General features: G+C 46.5%; 1 protein-coding gene across 1 annotated transcript in view; it reads right to left on the reverse strand.

The window, feature by feature from the left end:
* PSTPIP2 (proline-serine-threonine phosphatase interacting protein 2) overlaps positions 1 to 18,121 on the reverse strand; it is a 60,758-nt gene that overhangs the window by 29,919 nt on the left and 12,718 nt on the right. The window contains exons 2-5 of the mRNA XM_081942573.1: positions 17,928 to 18,028; positions 15,136 to 15,213; positions 10,525 to 10,559; positions 2,096 to 2,202 (exon numbers count right to left, since the gene is read on the reverse strand). Coding sequence (XP_081798699.1) covers positions 2,096 to 2,202; positions 10,525 to 10,559; positions 15,136 to 15,213; positions 17,928 to 18,028 — 321 coding nt within the window. The remainder of the gene's footprint in view (positions 1 to 2,095; positions 2,203 to 10,524; positions 10,560 to 15,135; positions 15,214 to 17,927; positions 18,029 to 18,121) is intronic.

The raw sequence follows: 18,121 nt of genomic DNA on the forward strand, positions 1-18,121 counted from the left end.
ATTAGTGCCCCTGCATGGCCCCATGGGAGTCTGACAACCAATCAGAGTACAAGTTCAAGATCAAAGCCCAGACAGGGCATAAAACCAGGGACTTTCAGCATCTCGGTCTCTCTTTTCTTCTTCACTCAACATCTGGATCCCCCTTTTCTGTCCAGGAGGAGCTCAAGCCATGTGGTCCTGTCCATCATTAAACCATCTTTCCAAGCAGCCTTCATGTTTCCAGTGTCTTTTTTCCCACTTGGAGCTGAACCCAGATGGACATTTCTTCCAACAGTTGTAACTTTGAAGTCTCATTAGACAAATGATTGCATATCAAGGCTACCTGTGGTCAAAATAACATTGGCTGAAGGCAATGAAATCATGTGGCAGGTTTCTCAACCTGAAGGCCCTCCAGAAACATTGGATTGGGAACTGTGGGCTGAGAATTCTGGGTCTTGCAGTCCCAATATTTCAGGAGAACATCAGATTTGGAAAATATGGTCTATTGATAAGGTAACCATGAGCTTGGTCCTCCCAACCTTCGCAACTTGATGACTTGTGGACTTCAGTTCCCAGAATTCCTCAGCCAGCATGTCCACAAGTCATAAAGTTAACCTGGTTGGTGACCCCTGGAATAGATGGACTACTCAGAGCATGGCTGGCTGAGGAATTCTGGAAGTTGAAGCAGGGGTGAAATGCTCTGAAGTCTGCTACCTGTTTGCTTTGCAGGTGCATATGCGCTTTGCGTGCATGCGTACTGCAGGTGCTAAGAAGCCCTTTCTGAGTCTGCAAAGGTAAGTAGAACAGCGAGAGGGAGGGGAACAGCTGTGCCGCGCAATTTATATTAGCTAAAAAGCAGGATTTCCTGCCTTGTAGCGGATATAAATTGCGTAGCACAGCTGATTGTCAGAATTTTTTAAAGGATTATTTTACTACCGGTTGAGGCGACTAGTTAGTTTTAAAAAATGCTTTAAAAAGTGGGGGGGAAAGGTTCCGACGATCAGCTCTGAAAATCAGCTGTGTGTGCGATCGTCAGAACTTTTTTTTAAAAAAAAAAATGTAAGAATTTTTTTACTACTGGTTCAGATGAACCGGCCCGAACCGGTAGCATTTCACCCCTGAGTTGAAGTCCACCAGTCCTAAAGTTACTAACGTTGGAGATCCATGCTATAGAATGAACCCTTGGATGGGCTGGGAAGTTGTCCGGCAACCATGGTCATCACCACCATATTCAACCAAGGAGACCTTGTCAACTTAATCTACAATTTCAATTAAGATTTACTGGTGATATTCTGAAATATGCTGTAGGAAGCCCTCACTCCCCTTGCCCAGGTTAAATATTCTTCATTCTTAATAATAAGACAATAATAAACAAATCTATCTAATTGTTACATTTTGTCAAGAGCAATTGTCGCCCACCTTCTTGGCAGACGAACAGAAGAAGAAAAAAAGTATCAGAAGTCTCTGGAATGTGTGATGTAGCAGGCGCAGTACATCACTTGCTGATAAGGCCAGTGACCTGCGCAATAACTCTTCAGCACGGCTAGCAAACAATTAACGCAGTGACAAGAGGCAGGATAGAATATTTGCTCAAAGGAGAAATGGAGAAACATGTTCTTAAAGGCAGAAAGCAGCCGCCAGTCTTCCTACATAGTAAAACAGCCTCCAGCAGATGCCTGAAGTCTTTAGAGATGGATATTTTGTATCTATTAAGAAAGACTGTGTCAATCTAGTCATAAACAAAACGCCTTCAGCTCCATGGGATCAAAAATTTACATTCCCCACCAAAAACCTAAGAACAGGACATGACCTTTAGGACATAATAGGATTTACCCACCAACATTAAGACTAGCAAAAGGCACAAGGCTCACTGCAGTGCACAACCCCCCTGGAGCATCTCAAACACAAAACCCCAGAAACCTATAAAGCTCCATCCACTCATTCAGCCATTTTGTTAGCTGTCCCAGAACTACGTGCTATGGTTTGTTCTGCTCATCCATAAACCTTCTTTCTTAAGCAGCTTCAATTTTGTTCCCGGCTTGGAACTGAAACTGGATTTTTCTTCCAACAATACCTCCCCCCCCCCCCCAAAAAAAATAAATAAATAAATCCTCACCTTTTTACGATGGAGTTTTTGCTTGTCTCTGAAATCCTCCATTTTCTTTGCTTCTTCCCGGAGATTCTGGGCTAGTTGCATATGGATTTGGCCAACAGTCTCTACTCCTAGGAGCAAGAACATACAACTCAGGTAGGAGAGCCACTTTTATTGTCATTTCGCAGGTGAGAAACCTGCTGCAGAAACTCTACAACTAGATTTTTGCCTGGTGCAAAACCATAATTTGCTTAATTAAGCATGTTCCATTCCTTGCGCTACAATTACCTAACTTCACATTTAACAGTTCATAAATCTGGCCTACAAACCACAACGGCTGGATTCACACCTTCTAAAACAAAGTCAAACTCACCCAAACAAACCATGGTTTACCTTCAATAAGATTCTCACCAGGCTCAAGGTTGACTCAGCTTTCCATCCTTCCAAGGTGAGTAAAATGAGGACCCAGATTGTTGGGGGCAATAGGCTGACTCTGTAAACCGCTTAGAGAGGGCTGTTAAGCACTGTGAAGCGGTATATAAGTCTAAGGGTTATTGCCCTTCCTTCCTTCCTTCCTTCCTTCCTTCCTTCCTTCCTTCCTTCCTTCCTTCCTTCCTCCCTCCCTCCCTCCCTCCCTCCCTTCCCTTCCCTTCCCTTCCCTTCCCTTCCCTTCCCATGGTTAAAATGCAGCATTGCAGGTTAATCCACTGCTCACTGCCAGCAGTTCGATCCTGACCGGCTCAAGGTTGACTCAGCCTTCCATCCTTCTGAGGTCGGTAAAATGAGGACCCAGATTGACACTAATTCTGTAAACCACTTAGAGAGGGCTGTAAAAACACTGTGAAGCAGTATATGAGTCTAAGTGCTATTGCTGTTGCTATTTACTATACAAACCAAGCTAAACAATAGCTCCTTAACGGTCAACGGCTGAGCTAGCAAAGAAACCAGATTGAGCGTTATTGTATGCTAAACCAAGCTTTAGAGTGAATCCGAGAAAGAACGCTTTATTTGATTTCTTAGATAAGTGCCTAGAGAGGAGGACAGAGGTGACCTTGCAAAAACGAATGCAAAGGCCGGCTAGCAAAATACGAGTTCAGTCTGAGAAAATAGGAAAGTGTGAGAAAGAAACTCTTCGCTGTCCTTGTAATTTCTTGCAAGGCAAGAAATAGAATCAAGATCACGTGACATGTTAATACCACTTTATAATGCCTTGGTAAGGCCACACTTGGAATACTGCATTCAGTTTTGGTCGCCATGATGTAAAAAAGATGTGGAGACTCTAGAAAGAGTGCAGAGAAGAGCAACAAAGATGATTAGGGGACTGGAGACTAAAACATATGAAGAACAGTTGCAGGAACTGGGTATGTCTAGTTTAATGAAAAGAAGGACTAGGGGAGACATAATAGCAGTGTTCCAATATCTCAGGGGTTGCCACAAAGAAGAGGGAGTCAAGCTATTCTCCAAGGCACCTGAGGGTAGAACAAGAAGCAATGGGTGGAAACTAATCCAGGAGAGAAGCAATTTAGAACTGAGGAGAAACTTCCTGACAGAACAATTAATCAGTGGAACAGCTTGCCTACGGAAGTTGTGAATGCCCCAACACTGGACATTTTTAAGAAGAAGTTGAATACCCATTTGTCTGAAGTGGTACAGGGTTTCCTGCCTAGGCAGGGGGTTGGACTAGAAGACCTCCAAGGTCCCTTCCAACTCTGTTATTCGGTTACTCTGTTATTCTGACTTTGCTTGTTGCAAACCTCTAGGGCAGGGGTCCCCAACCTCTTGCCCACGTTCCACTACCAGGCGATGGCCTATTCACTACCGGGCCTTGCGAGTGGAGGGCCGGTGTGCATGCCCCAGTTCAACTTGTGCAAGTCAAGCTGTGCACGCCACTCATGTGATGCCACCACTCACACAGCCCACACAGTTCCCTTTTCCCGCCCCAGCCAGACCGCCAAGCCACAAAGTTTGGGGATCGCTGTCCTAGGAAGGTCACAAATGGCGATCACATGACCACCGGATATTGCAACCATTATAAGTATGACCCCCGTTGCCAAGCTCTGAAAGTTTGATCATGTGACCATGGGGATGCTGCGATAAGTATGAGCGCTGGTCATAAATCACTTTTGGCAGCTCCACTATAACTTCAAATAGTCACTAAGCAAATGGTTGTAAGACAAGGACAATCTGTAAGATGAAAACCAGCTGGACTTTCAAGATTCTGCTCCATAGCAGAATCATCTTCTTCTATATATATAAAAATGGCGGTGTGTGCTTATGTTCAAGCATAACTCTGGAATGCCTCAAGCAATTTCAACCAAACTTGATACATAGATGATTTACTCTCTGGAAACCAATACTGTGGTGGATAAGACACCCCTAAAACCTTTCGGGGTGAGCGTTCTGTTAAGATACAGCCTATTGTGCCTTGAAATGGCTTCTACTGTACTGTAAAATGGCTTCTACTATGCAGCGCAGTGGAGTTGCCAAGGTAACGGCTTCACAGTACTCCACAAGGTGGCTTCCTCTGGTAAAGGGGGGGGGGGAAATCCAACATTAGCAATTATGTTTGGTCCGGACATTTCCCCCCTAGAACTACCCAGCCAATACCTGGTTATCAACTAGTTATTAAATAAAGTTCTAGTGTTTCTTATGAGTCTTTTCCTTCATCTCCTTTAAAGAGCTGACATCAAATTAGACCAGTGTTTCTCAATCTTGGCAACACTAAAGTAGGTGGACTTCAACTCCCAGAATTCCTCAGGCAACCATACTGGGTGTGGAATTCTGGGAGTTGAAGTCCATCCATCGTAAAGTAGGCAAATTTGCAAAATGCTGATATAGACTAAAACTAAAATCTCGGCAGCCTGACTGCATTTCACCTTCCTCACTTCTTTTACCAAAAGAGTCGAGACACAGCAATTTCAAACTTTTCTGCTAACCCTCCCCACATATCTTCTCCAAGATCATTTCAACACAGTGCCCAACCTTTGTCCAAAATCAAAACAACGATAGGTTGGAAGCCGAGGTGGGTTGCTGCTGGTTAGGCCCGGATCAGCCGAACCGGTAGTAGCGGTAGCGGGAGGCTCCGCCCACCCGTCCAGACGCTTCTGCGCATGAGCAGAAATGTTGTGCAAGTGCACCCAAACCGGTAGTAAAGAAATTGGCAACCCAGCTCTGGTTGGAAGACTGCAACCATACTAAGGGAACTCCCCTCTAAACCATCATGTTGTCAGGCCTGCAGTCATAGTCCTTTTAGGATCTTTGGCCTGGCACACTCTCTCTCATTTTACTATGCTGTTTCATTAGTGTGGTAATTGGGAGGGGGAATAGTAAGGAGTAGCATTGTAGAATGTGTTGTTGTCAAAATAAAACATTCCTTTCTAGAAGCCCAACGCCATTCATTGTCTCTGCATCTCTGCACCTGACCAGAACTAGATGGGTGGAAATGCCAGCGTGGCAGAGGAAGATTGGGCCATGCGATGGACTTATGGGTGTGGGGGCAAGGTCTGGAACTTTCAACTGGGTGGGAGAACCCAGGAAGCTTTCAGATTCAGGTTTCCCACAGACGTACCAACATGTCTCTCTTATTAAATTGGAACTTTGAGGAAAGCTCTGCCTTGGACTCTGATTTAATTGTAGATGATATTTGGAGCGCTGACACATGTTATTTGGGCCTAACATTGCATTAGGTCAGTGATGGCTAACCGTTTTGTCCTGGTGTGCCGAAAGTGTGTGCACAACAGTGTGTGCGTGCATGCCCACACCCATAATGCAATGCGCCCTGCCCCACCATGCATGCATGCAAACCTTGCGCGCTCCCCACATGCGCCAGCCCACGCATACATGCGCCCCCTTTTGGGCCTAGTGGGCCTCCCTGAAGCCTCCTGGAATCAAAAATGGGCCTCGGGGGGACACCCCCTCACGCTCCCCCCTCCCTCTGCATATGCGCTCCTCCATGCATGTGTGCGAGTCTCCCGCATGCGCAGCAAAGACCCAAAAACCAGCGGGCCGGCGGGAGATATGTACACATGCGCATTGGACCTGAGCTGGGGCGACGGCTTGCATGCCCGCAGAGAGGACTCCGTGTGCCACCTGTGCCACAGGTTCGCCATCAGAGCATTAGGTACTGTAGGAAGTTAGCACCCACCCCTCTCTTAGAAAAATGAAATATTTTAGGAAATATTAAAAGGGCAGAATGTTTCCCCTAAAAGGGAGGCAGAAACTCAGCCCCGCACCTTTGTCAATGGGCCATTAAGGCCTGAGCCAGTCTACTCTACATAACAAATATATGCCTCCTTCAGGCAGTGCCATAAGAGGAATCCCAAAGCCGTTTCATTACATCATCACCCAGCAAGAGTCAACCAAGCCTGGGACTCAGGACAGCCTACAGAGTTGCCCCTGCATGGCTCCATGGGAGTCTGACAAGCAATCAGAATACAAGCTCAAATTCAAAGCCCAACATATATATATATGTTGTAATTGTACTGATAAATAAATAAAGGGAGACTAGGATAGATCTATGTAACATAAATACATAAAGGCCCATCTGGGTTCATATATATATATATATGAACCCAGATGGGCCTTTCTTCAAACAGTATGAACCCAGCCATTGTGACTTATACGCCAAACCATGGTTTAAACCAGGCATGTCCAAAGTGCGGCCCGGGGGCCAAATGTGGCCCTTTTCAAATTTCAAGCGGCCCGCAGCCTTTTCTCCCCACTGGAGTTATTTGTTTAGTCTTTCATAAAATACCGTATTTTTCGAAGTATAAAGATGCATCTTTTTCCCCTCAAAAAAGAGGCTAAAAATCTGGGTGCATCTTATACACTGAATACAACATTTTGTGCCTCCCAAAACTCTGCCCCCTTCACCAAAATGGCTGTGCATAGCCTTTAGGAGGTTTTCAGAGTGCTCCTGGGGGCTGTGGAGGGCATAAATGAGCAAAAAACGGGCCATTTTTTGCCCAACTTTGCCCCCCCTAGCCTCCAGGAGCACTCTAGAAGCCTCTTAAAGGCTATTCATGCCCTTTAAAAAAAAACTTTTTTTTTAATTTGCCTCTTCAAAATCTTGGTGCGTCTTATACTCCGAAAAATACGGTAGTCAATTCGCATTTAATGTTAAGGGTTCAAAGAATGTCAGGCTGAATGATCGGCCCCACACATTTTCACCTCACGAAATCTGGCCCTCCTTGCAAAAAGTTTGGACACCCCTGGTTTAAACAAATTATGCTTGATGAAAGCAACTGCTGTAATCTCTTGGCTAGCAAAGAGTCACCCCAAAAGCCATCTCAAGTTAGTTTGAGCAGAGCTTTTTGAACGACCTGAACTTCTGCAGATGTTAAATACCAGGGGAAAGTTGACTGTTCCTATGATATCTGAGATACAGAGGGAGTGCTCCACGTTCTGAGGTCAAGAAGATTTCTCCAGTTTCCCAAACCTGGCCATGACCCTAGTGACTAACTCTGTCCTAAGATGAACAAGACTTAACTCAGAAGTTCACGCCTGCTGACGGTCACCATATTATAATCCAGCAATGTGGGAAACTCTCAGGCTGCATGCATGGCCTAACGTAGCCTGAAATGTTGGCTTCTTTCCAATGACTCAGACTGAGAACTAAGGTTCCTCAAACTCTACAGCAGAAACGCCCAGGCCTGGCAACTTTAAGCTTTGTGAACTTCAAGTCCCAGAATTCCTCATGGTGTTATGGATCAAGCTCCATCCTGAGCTATGGTGGCTCAGTGGTTAGGGTTAGGGTTCAAATCTCAGCCAGCCATCACCAGGAGACTGGGAGTTCTAGTCCTGCCTTAGGCATGAAAGCCAACTGGGTGACTTTGACCCAATCACCAGGAGACTGGGAGTTCTAGTTCCGCCTTAGGCATGAAAGCCAACTGGGTGACTTTGACCCAATCACCAGGAGACTGGGAGTTCTAGTCCTGCCTTAGGCATGAAAGCCAACTGGGTGACTTTGACCCAATCACCAGGAGACTGGGAGTTCTAGTTCCGCCTTAGGCATGAAAGCCAACTGGGTGACTTTGGGCCAATCACCAGGAGACTGAGAGTTCTAGGCGTGCCTTAGGCATGAAAACCAATCACTAGGAGACTGGGAGTTCTAGTCCTGCCTTAGGCACGAAGGTTAGCTGGGTGGCTTTAGGCCAGTCGTTCTCTCTCAACCCAACTCATCTCAACGTTTTGTTGTTCTGGGGAAAATAGGAGGAGGAAGGAGTATTAGGTATATTTGCTGCCATGCTGGCTGTGGAATTCTGGGAGTTGAAGTTCACAAGGCTTAAAGGGGACCACCCTGCTGTAGAGTTTTCTGGCACAGGCATTGATGGGGGAAGCTAATGTTGAACATGATGTTATGGAACAAGCTCCATCCTGAGCTATGGTGGCTCAGTGGTTAGGGTTAGGGTTCAAATCTCACCAGGCTCAAGGTTAACTCCGCCTTCCATCCTTATGAGGTGGGTAAAATGAGGACCCAGATTGTTGGGGCCAAGAGGCTGACTCCGTAAACCGCTTAGAGAGGGCTGTGAAAGCACCATGAAGCAGTATATAAGTGTAAGTGCTCTTGCTATGCTTCACACAATTGCATGCAACATCAGTATGAAAGAGTGGAGCTTCAATCTGGCTGAAGACCACACCCTTGTTGGGTTGATGGCTTTGATGTAAGAACTAAGCGAGCCCAGAGCAAAACAACTGAGCCTTTCAACCAGCAGGATCAACCAACAAGAGCTGAAGAAGCTTCTTGGATGAGAAGCGAAACATCTCCAAAGAAAAAAACCAGAAAGTCCAATTGCCTCTTGAAAAAGCACCTTTCAGACAACCAGCAGGATCATTAGTAAGAACTACAATAACGACTTAAATAACAGAGAACAAACCCCACTCCCTTCAAGCACTGATGACGTTGCCTAGTTGGGTAATGAAATGTCTACAGGGGAAAAAAAGCCAAGTTCAGAGAGCACCAAGGACTCCACAACTCTAATCTTCATTTTAAAATAACATTTTTTTTTTAATTCTATGATTCATGTGACTAAAAACAAAATATAAACATAGAAATGAAAACTGATTTATTCTGTCTCCTGGCACAGGCACTGTTAAAACTAGGTGGGAGGGAGACCAAACATGAACATCTTTGACAGATCATGGTCAAGCATAATTTGCTGGACCATCTTGGGTGCGTTTCCTAGACAGGCACTTAGCCATGATCATCCGAATAGAGGAGAGGTGTCAAACTCAATTTCATGGAGGACCGCATCATGTGTGGCCAGATCAACATCACTTGTGTTGGGAACACCTGTGGGGGCCCAAGCCCTCTGCAAGTGAAAATAGGCTCCCAAGTTCCGTTTTCAGCTGCAGTGGTGTCCTGCAACCCTCTGCCAGTGAAAACGGAGCTCAAGAAGTCCACCGGCGGCCCTTGTGAGCTCCGTTTTCAGCTGCAACAGACTCCTGCAATCCTCTGGCAGTGAAAACGGAGCTCAAAAAGTCCACCGGTGGCCCTTGTGAGCTCCGTTTTCAGCTGCAACAGACTCCTGCAATCCTCTGGCAGTGAAAACGGAGCTCAAGAAGTCCACCCGCGGCCCTTGTGAGCTCCGTTTTCAGCTGCAACAGACTCCTGCAATCTTCTGCCAGTGAAAATGGAGCTCAGGCCAGTGAAAACGGCCCACGGTCCTCACGAGCTCCATTTTTAGCGGTTTCCTGCAACCCTCCGCCAGCGAAAACACAACTCCTTTTTCGCTGGCAGAAGCACCGCGGGCCAGTCCTTTGCTGTTTCTAGGGCGGTCCTGCTGGCCAGATTTAAACACCCCGCGGCCAGATCCGGCCCCTGGGCCTTGAGTTTGACACCCCTGGAATAGAGACACAGTTTCAATGCTTTGGTTTATCTAGCCTAGCTTTCTCCACGCTGATCTACCCTTTACCATAAAAGACAAAGATTCCTCCTCACATGCGTGCTAGTCATTCCCGACTCTAGGGGGCAGTGCTCATCTCTGTTTCTAAGCCGAAGAGACAGCGCTGTCCGAAGACATGTCCGTGCTCATGTGGATGGCATGACTCAACACCGAAGGCGCACGGAATGCTGTTACCTTCCTACCAAAGGTGGTTCCTATTTTTCTACTTGCGTTTTTACATGCTTTCGAACTGCTACGTTGGCAGAAGATGGAACACGTAACGGGAGCTCATCTGTTATGCGGCGCTAGGGATTCGAACCGCTGAACTGCTGACCTTTCTGATCGACAAGCTCAGCATCTTAGCCATTAAGCCACCATGTCCCTTAACACCTTTATCATATAGGACCTCAACTGGTTTTATCCTCAACCGTCATGAATGGGAGCCCCCTTATCTGGGTATTATGGAAATTGTAGCTTAGTGCACAGGGAGAATCTACAGATGAGGCTGATTTATTTCCCGGCAAACAAAGTTCAACTTTTGTAACTGTTAGACGCCCACAGATGACTTACGTTGCTTGAAAACCTCCAGTGCTCTTCTAAGGGTGCTAAAATGAAAGGAAAACAGAGAATGAGGTTGAGCAACCGTGAAATTGTGTTGATATCACCAAAAAACAGAAAAAAACCCACCCCAAGACTTTGTTACAGGCTTCCAGAAATGAGTCCAATTTCAACATCCGATTAGGCAAGTTATAAAACTCAAAACATAGCTCTCTACAAGTCAGATAAATTTCTGAACTTTTCTTTCCTCCTTTGCTAATAATTCTCTGGGTAGCCGAGGAAATATTTCTCAATCATTCAAAGGACACTCACGCAAAATGCAAAATCCAGAAGACACATTTTAGTTCAGGCAGTGAGAAGAACACAACCTTGCGTGCCTCCTGCCCCAGGTCAAGTTCATACAAGGCAGACTAATCCGCGGCAAATGAGTTGCGTCCCTTCTTAGTTGGGTCCTCCCAATCCGCTAGACCGCGAAGACGCAAGACACGTTCCAATATTGTGCTTTGCAAATTTACAAAACAGCAAATGGCTTGTAAAACAAAGGTGGGACCCCAGTCTGTGTTTGAAGGATGAAAGGAGGAGCAAGTTGCTCCTTAAGACAATGGGGAATCCAAATGGCTGGCCCTTCCCAGGTTCACCGTAGTCTGCCCTGATTGCTTTGAGATCAAATCAGTTTGGCCTCGTGATTAAGGCATCGGGCTAGAAACCTGATAGCGGTGATGGTGAGTTCTAGTCCTGCCTTAGGCAAGAAAGCCAGCTGGGTGATTTTGAGTCAATCACTAGGAGACTGTGAGTTCTAGTCCCACTTTAGGCATGAAAACCAGCTGGGTCAATCACCAGGAGACTGTGAGTTCTAGTCTGACCTTAGACATGAAAGCTGGCTGGGTGATTTTGAGTCAATCACTAGGAGACTGTGAGTTCTAGTCCTGCCTTAGGCATGAAAACCAGTTGGGTGACTTTGAGTCAATCACCAGGAGACTGTGAGTTCTAGTCCCGCTTTAGGCATGAAAACCAGTTGGGTGACTTTGAGTCAATCACTAGGAGACTGTAAGTTCTAGTCCCGCTTTAGGCATGAAAACCAGCTGGGTGAATGGGCCCATCACCAGGAGACTGTGAGTTCTAGTCCCATCTTAGACATGAAGACTGACTGGGTGATTTTGAGTCAATCACTAGGAGACTGTGAGTTCTAGTCCCACCTTAGGCATGAAAACCAGCTGAGTCAATCACCAGGAGACTGTGAGTTCTAGTCTGACCTTAGACATGAAAACTGGCTGGGTGATTTTGAGTCAATCACTAGGATTGTGAGTTCTAGTCCTGCCTTAGGCATGAAAACCAGTTGGGTGACTTTGAGTCAATCACCAGGAGACTGTGAGTTCTAGTCCTACCTTAGACATGAAAGCCAGCTGGATGACTTTGAGTCAATCACCAGGAGACTGTGAGTTCTAGTCCCGCCTTAGGCATGAAGACTGACTGGGTGACTTTGGGTCAGTCCCCCTCTCTCAGCTCAACCCACCTCACAGAGTTGTTGTTGTGAGGAAAATAGGAGGAAGAAGAATTAGTTATTTTTGCTGCCTTGAATTATTTATACGTATAAAGCAGGGGTGTGCAAACTTGGGAACTTTAAGACTTGTGGACTTCAACTCCCAGAACTCCCCAGCCAGCCGGCTGGCTGGGGAATTCTGGGAGTTGAAGTCCACAAGTCTTAAAGTTTCCAAGTTTGGACACCCCTGGTATAAAGGCAGGATATATAGAGAGAGATAGAGGAGATAAAGATAGAGATATAATTTGGATAGAGATTAGAGATAGAGATAGAGATTAGACATATAGATAAACTGGTAGATATAGATATATAGATATAAGAGAGATAGAGAGAGAGACTAGATTATTTGGGGGGCAGGATTTATATTGGGAGCATGTGCAAAAATCAAGCTAGGGATTACTTTTGGGGTAAGTCGTATGTTCAGGAAAACATGGTAAATATAGATATGTAAGTAAAAGTAAGGCTCCCCGCGCACATATGTGCTTGTTGTTCCCGACTCTAAGGGGCGGTGCTCATCTCCATTTCAAAGCCGAAGAGCCAGCGCTGTCCGAAGACGTCTCCGTGGTCATGTGACCGGCATGACTAAACGGCAAAGGCGCATGGAGCCCTGTTACTTTCCCACCAAAGGTGGTCCCTATTTTTCTACTTGAATTTTTAACGTCCTTTTGAACTGCTGGGTTGGCAAAAGCTGGGACAAGACACGGGAACTCACTCCGTTACGTGATGCTAGAGATTTGAACTGTCGGACTGCTGACCTTTCTGATCGACAGGCTCAGTGTCTTAGCCACTGAGCCACCGCTTCCCTTTCTAGCTATGTAGATATATAATAAATATAGATCAGGGGTAGATTCCTGCCAGTTCTAACTTCTTCTATAGAAGAGGTTCCACAAATCTCCAGTGCCGTTTAGAACCGAGAGGAGGAATTCTGGGAGTTGAAGTCCATAAGTCTTAAAGCTGTCAAGTTTGAACACCCCTGGGGGTTTTTTTCTAAAGGGTTAGGGGTGCGAGGGTCTTGTAACTTGACGGCTTTAAGACTTGCATGCTTCAATGCCAGAGTTCCTGAGCCAACATGACTGGAGGAGGAATTCTGGGAGTTGAAGTCCACAAGTCTTAAAGCTGTCAAGTTTGAACACCCTTGAGTTTTTTTTTCTAAAGGGTTAGGAGTGCAAGGGTCTTGTTATTTGACAGCTTTAAGACCTGAGTGCTTCAAATGCCCGAGTTTCTGAGCCAACATTTTGGTTGCTAAGCAAGAGCGTTGTTAAGTGAGTTTCACCGTATTTTACAAGTTGGCCACGCCCACCCAGTCACATGGCTGCCAAACCACTCCCACTCGGTCACATGGCTGGCAAGCCACTCCCACCCAGTCACATGGCCGGCAAGCCACTCCCACCCAGTCACATGGCCGGCAAGCCACTCCCACAAAGCAGGCCACACCTACAGAATAGGTTCTTTAAAAAATTGAAACCCATCACTGATATAGATCAGATATAGATTAGATATATAGATGTAGATGTATAATTGATAGATAGTTGATGATGATAGATAGATGATAGATAGATAGATAGATAGATAGATAGATAGATAGATAGATAGATAGATAGATAGATAGATAGATGATAGATAGATAGATAAAAATAGATATTAGACATAGAGATAGATATAAAATATAAACCCAGACAAAGTCATAGTTAAAAAAATCACAGGAATGAAAGGTGTTAATTCAGAGGTCCTTGGTGAGTTGCAGAGAGAGTCCACCAAGGAAGAATTCCTTTCACCCAGTGCTATATGCCAAGCAGTGGTGGGTTCCGGATCCCGTTCCAACTTGTACAGTTGGAATGTGCTCCATGTCATCCACATGGAGAAGCGCTGAAGACTTTAAATCACAGGTAAGGAGCGAGGGTGGGCGGGTGGGCCCTCCGGAGCAAACGGTACCCGGTGCTCCAGACAGGCTCCGGTACGCTCATACCGGGGTGTACCGCCTGCAACCCACCACTGATACCAAGTCACCTCTCTCTATCTGTCCGTGACTGCATTTTCCTACCAAAATGGAGCCTGAATGTCAGCCCTTAGGAGTACTCCCCGTTAGATAGGGCCAACCTGAGCCAACGGCAAAGTCACTGCCCTTGCTGAATAGGGGACGTCAGACCGTGCTTCCTATGAATTCGTCCCTGCATGGATGCAGCCGTTGATATGTGAGTCATTATTTAAAAGAAATGAACCGTCAAACCAAAGGTGTCAAATAAGATTTCCTTCCCATTTTCAGAAGTTCATCTGGACTTTAAAAAAAAAAAAAGAACTAGGGCAGGGGTAGGCAAACTCAAACACTCAAAGAGCCATTTGGGCCCGTTTGCCACAGAAAACACCGGGAGTCACAAAGGTCCTAACTGGAAGTTCAATTCTGGAGCTGACCGGAAGTTCAGTTCCCCCACCATAGAGTCTCCTCCTAGCGTGGCGTACTTTTTCCTCTTCCTGTCATAACCGAAAGCCCAACTCAATTGTGGAGACAACTGGAAAACCCTCCCCTTGCCACAGAGTCTTCTCCTGGCGCACTGTGCTTCTCTCCCCCCACCCCACTGGAAGCTCCTCTCAAAATTGTGGCGCCGACCGGTGACAGAGCCGCAGCAGAGGGAGGAAAGAGCCACAATGGGCTCCAGAGCCACAGTTTGCTGACCTCTAAACTAGGGATAAATGGCCAGGCTGAAGTGTAAGTCTGTGATGGCTAGCCTATGCCACTCAAGCTGCTGCCCCAGCTTAGTTCCACTGTCTCCTGCCAGTCAGCTGATTTTCGGGTCTCTGGCAAGCATGCGCAGGGCCCATTTTTGGTCCTAGGAGGCTGCTAGGCCCCAAACAGGGTGGGGGGGGGTATAATGCGTGCATGCGCATGGAGGTGTGGGGAGCATGGGGAGTTCGCACGCACATGCACAGGAGAACAGAGTGCACAGGGTGTGTGTCGCGCACGCGCTTTCACGACAAAAAGGTTAGCCATCACTGGTCTAAGTGAATAGTGTGGTATTTGACCGAGAATGATGGCTAAGAGATTTCTCCAAACCCAGTTTTTCCCCCAATGAAGAGGCTTGGCTTACTTTAGCTCTGTCTGCCCACAGGGCTTCTTCCGTGATAAGCTGATGAGGTCCTTCCCGTATCTCTCTTCTATGGAAGCCCTGAAACAGACAAAGATAGGCGTAAAAATCAGGGTCCCTGCCAAGCGAAGATCTCCAGCCCATGATTTCATCCAGCCAAGGACCAGCCACTGAGATTCAACTCAAAAATAGACAATCTTCAAGAGATGCGCTCTCCCAAAAATAAGTGAGGTCAGCAGAACCAACTCTGCAAAACCAACTGCTCCTATTTTTAATCTTCAAATCCCTACTTTCTTCCTCCTCCTCTCCTATCCCTTCCTTTTTCCCTTACCTCTCCCCTACTCCTCTCTTCCTCTTCCCCTTCCTCCCTTTTCTCCTTCTCTTTCTCTCCTTTCCACCTTCCTCTCCTTACCTCTTCCTTCCTTCCCTCCTCTTCCTTTCGTCTCCTCTCCCTCTTCTTCCTTTCTTTTTCTCTTGCTATGGGTGTCTCTTTCCACTCTCAATTTATGTTTTCCTGGGATGGTATTTCCACAAGCCCAACTATAGTTTGATCTCATTTCTTGTTCCTTTTCCTCCGCTAGTCTATCCCAACTACATTTTTCCCCTTTTATGTCTCACTCTTGAATATATACTTGCATACTAATATTTTCTTTTCTATTTCCCTGCCCCCTTCCCACCCCCTTTCCCATGTAATAGTGTAGTCGTCTGGGTTCTGTATCTTCCCCTTATTTTCTTTTCTGTATTTCTTCCCCTTGTCTTGAAGTACTCCGATTCCTCTTTATCCTTTATTTTCAAAGTCAACCTGTTCATCTCTGCACAGTCTAGAATTTTTATTTATTTATTTATTTATTTTTATTTATCCCCAAATTTGGTCCTGTTGGAAGAAATGTCCTTCTGGGTTCAGTTCCCAGTGGGGAGAAGGACACTGGAAACATGGAAACTACTTGGAAATATGGTTTTTAATGGTGGACAGGACCACATGCTTTGAGGTCCTGGGGACCTCAAAGGGAAGAGATGCTGAGAGTGTCCTGGTTTTATGCCCTCTCTGGGCTTTTGAATTTGAGCTTGTATTCCAATTGGTTGTCAGACTCCCATGGGGCCATGCAGGGGAAACTGTAGGCTGTCCTGAGTCCCAAGCTTGGTTGACTCCTGCTGGGTGATGATGTAATGAAGGGGCTTTGGGCTGAAGGAGGCAGATCTTTGTTATGTAGACTAGACTGGCTCAGGCCTTAATGGCCCGTTGACAAATGTGGAGGGGAGCTGAGTTTCTGCCTCCCTTTTAGAGGGAATATTCTGCCCTTTTAACATTTCCTAAAATATTTCATTCTGCTAGGAGAGGGGTGGGTGCTAACTTCCTACAGTTCTTAAAGCGGGTGAAATTTGTGCTCTATGTTGAAAAAAACCCACATGGAAACTACGTCTGATCCAGGATGTGACTGCACAGGCAGTGGTGGGCATGCCAAAATTGTGCCTGTGTGAAAATTGCTGCTTTGTGAGTTGGATTGCTGGCGGTTGGGTTTTGGTGCAATTCGGCGTGTTGGTTGCCGCTGAGGGACCACCCATCTCTCATAAGCTCTGCTTCTCAGTAGGGTTGGCCAATATGACTACATTCTAGTTTTCCACGTTATCTGCAGCTAGTCCTCGACTTACAACCACAACTGAGCGTAGAACAGTGATGGCTACGTTTTTTGTCGTCGCGTGCTGAAAGCAACACTGAAATGCGTGCACGACACACACACCCCTGCGCTCCCCCTGCGTGGTCGACATCGCCCCCTGGTGCCCCGTTTCAGGCCTAGTAGGCCTCCCTGCAGCCCACCCCACCCCTCCCAGGAGTCTCCACACAGCCCGTTTCAGATGCCAGGTAAGTGCAGGAGGGCCTGGGAGGGCAACAATCAGGCCTTTTGGAAGTCCAAAAACAGGGCTGTTTCTGACTTCCGGGTAAGCCTCCGGAGTCCGGGGAGGCATTTTTCACCCTCCTGGAGGCTCGGGAAGCCTCTAGAGCAGTGGGTCTCAACCTTCCTAATGCCGCAACCCTTTAATACAGTTCCTCGTGTTGTGGTGACCCCCAACCATAAAATTATTTTATGTTTTCCATGTGTTTTTGAAAATAAGTGTTTTCTGATGGTCTTAGGCGACCCCTGTGAAAGGGACCCAAAGGGGTCCCAACCCACAAGTTGAGAACCACTGCTCTAGAGCCCCCGGGGGGCAGAAAATGGGCCTATCGAAAGTACCAGAAGTCTGGAAATGGGCCGTTTCCGGCTTCTGCGGCGGGTCTCCGGAGCCCAGGGAGTTCATTTTCACCCTCCTGGAGGTTTGGGGAAATCCTCCAGAACCTGGGAAGGGTGAAAACGCCCCCCCCACCTTTGCCATGGTGCAGGAAGTTAAGTAGGCCACGCCCACCATGGCCAGCCCATCCAGCAACCAGGCAGAGAATCGGTTGCTAACATTTTAGAATCCCACCACGGCTCATATTTAACTGGTTGTCCACTTCCAAGATCCCTCTCTCAGTTACTGCTATTAAGCCTGGATTCACCCAGTCTACATGTGCCCTTTTGGTTTTTCTTGCCTAAGTGTAAGACTTTACTTTGCGATGGATGTGTGACCGCTGGAGCAGGGGTGCGTGGCCAGCCATCAGAAATCTGAAACCAGATCATAAGCATCTCTACGCAAGCCCATTATAACCTCAAATGTTCGCTAAGCGAGTGGTCGTAAGTCAAGGACTACCTGAATTGGCTGGAAAGCACATGAGTACATTCAAGACCCTTTCACCGTTCCAGGAAAGGAGTCGTACGCACCTTTCTCGCATAAAGTCTTCAAATTCTTTGCAGTTCTTCCTGCCATCGTTCAAGTGTTGGACAATGTTGTCATATCCGGCTGTGCTGATCAAATCTGTTGTCTAAAAAAAAAAGAACATTTAAAACTTCATTAGGCAAATAGCACATGCCGCATTTTCTATGTTGGTAGCTAGAAGCAGCCTGTTTTGGCCTGT

This window comes from Natrix helvetica (genome assembly GCF_964273705.1).
Source record: "Natrix helvetica genome assembly, chromosome: 2".
In the NCBI taxonomy this organism is placed as follows: domain Eukaryota; kingdom Metazoa; phylum Chordata; class Lepidosauria; order Squamata; family Natricidae; genus Natrix; species Natrix helvetica.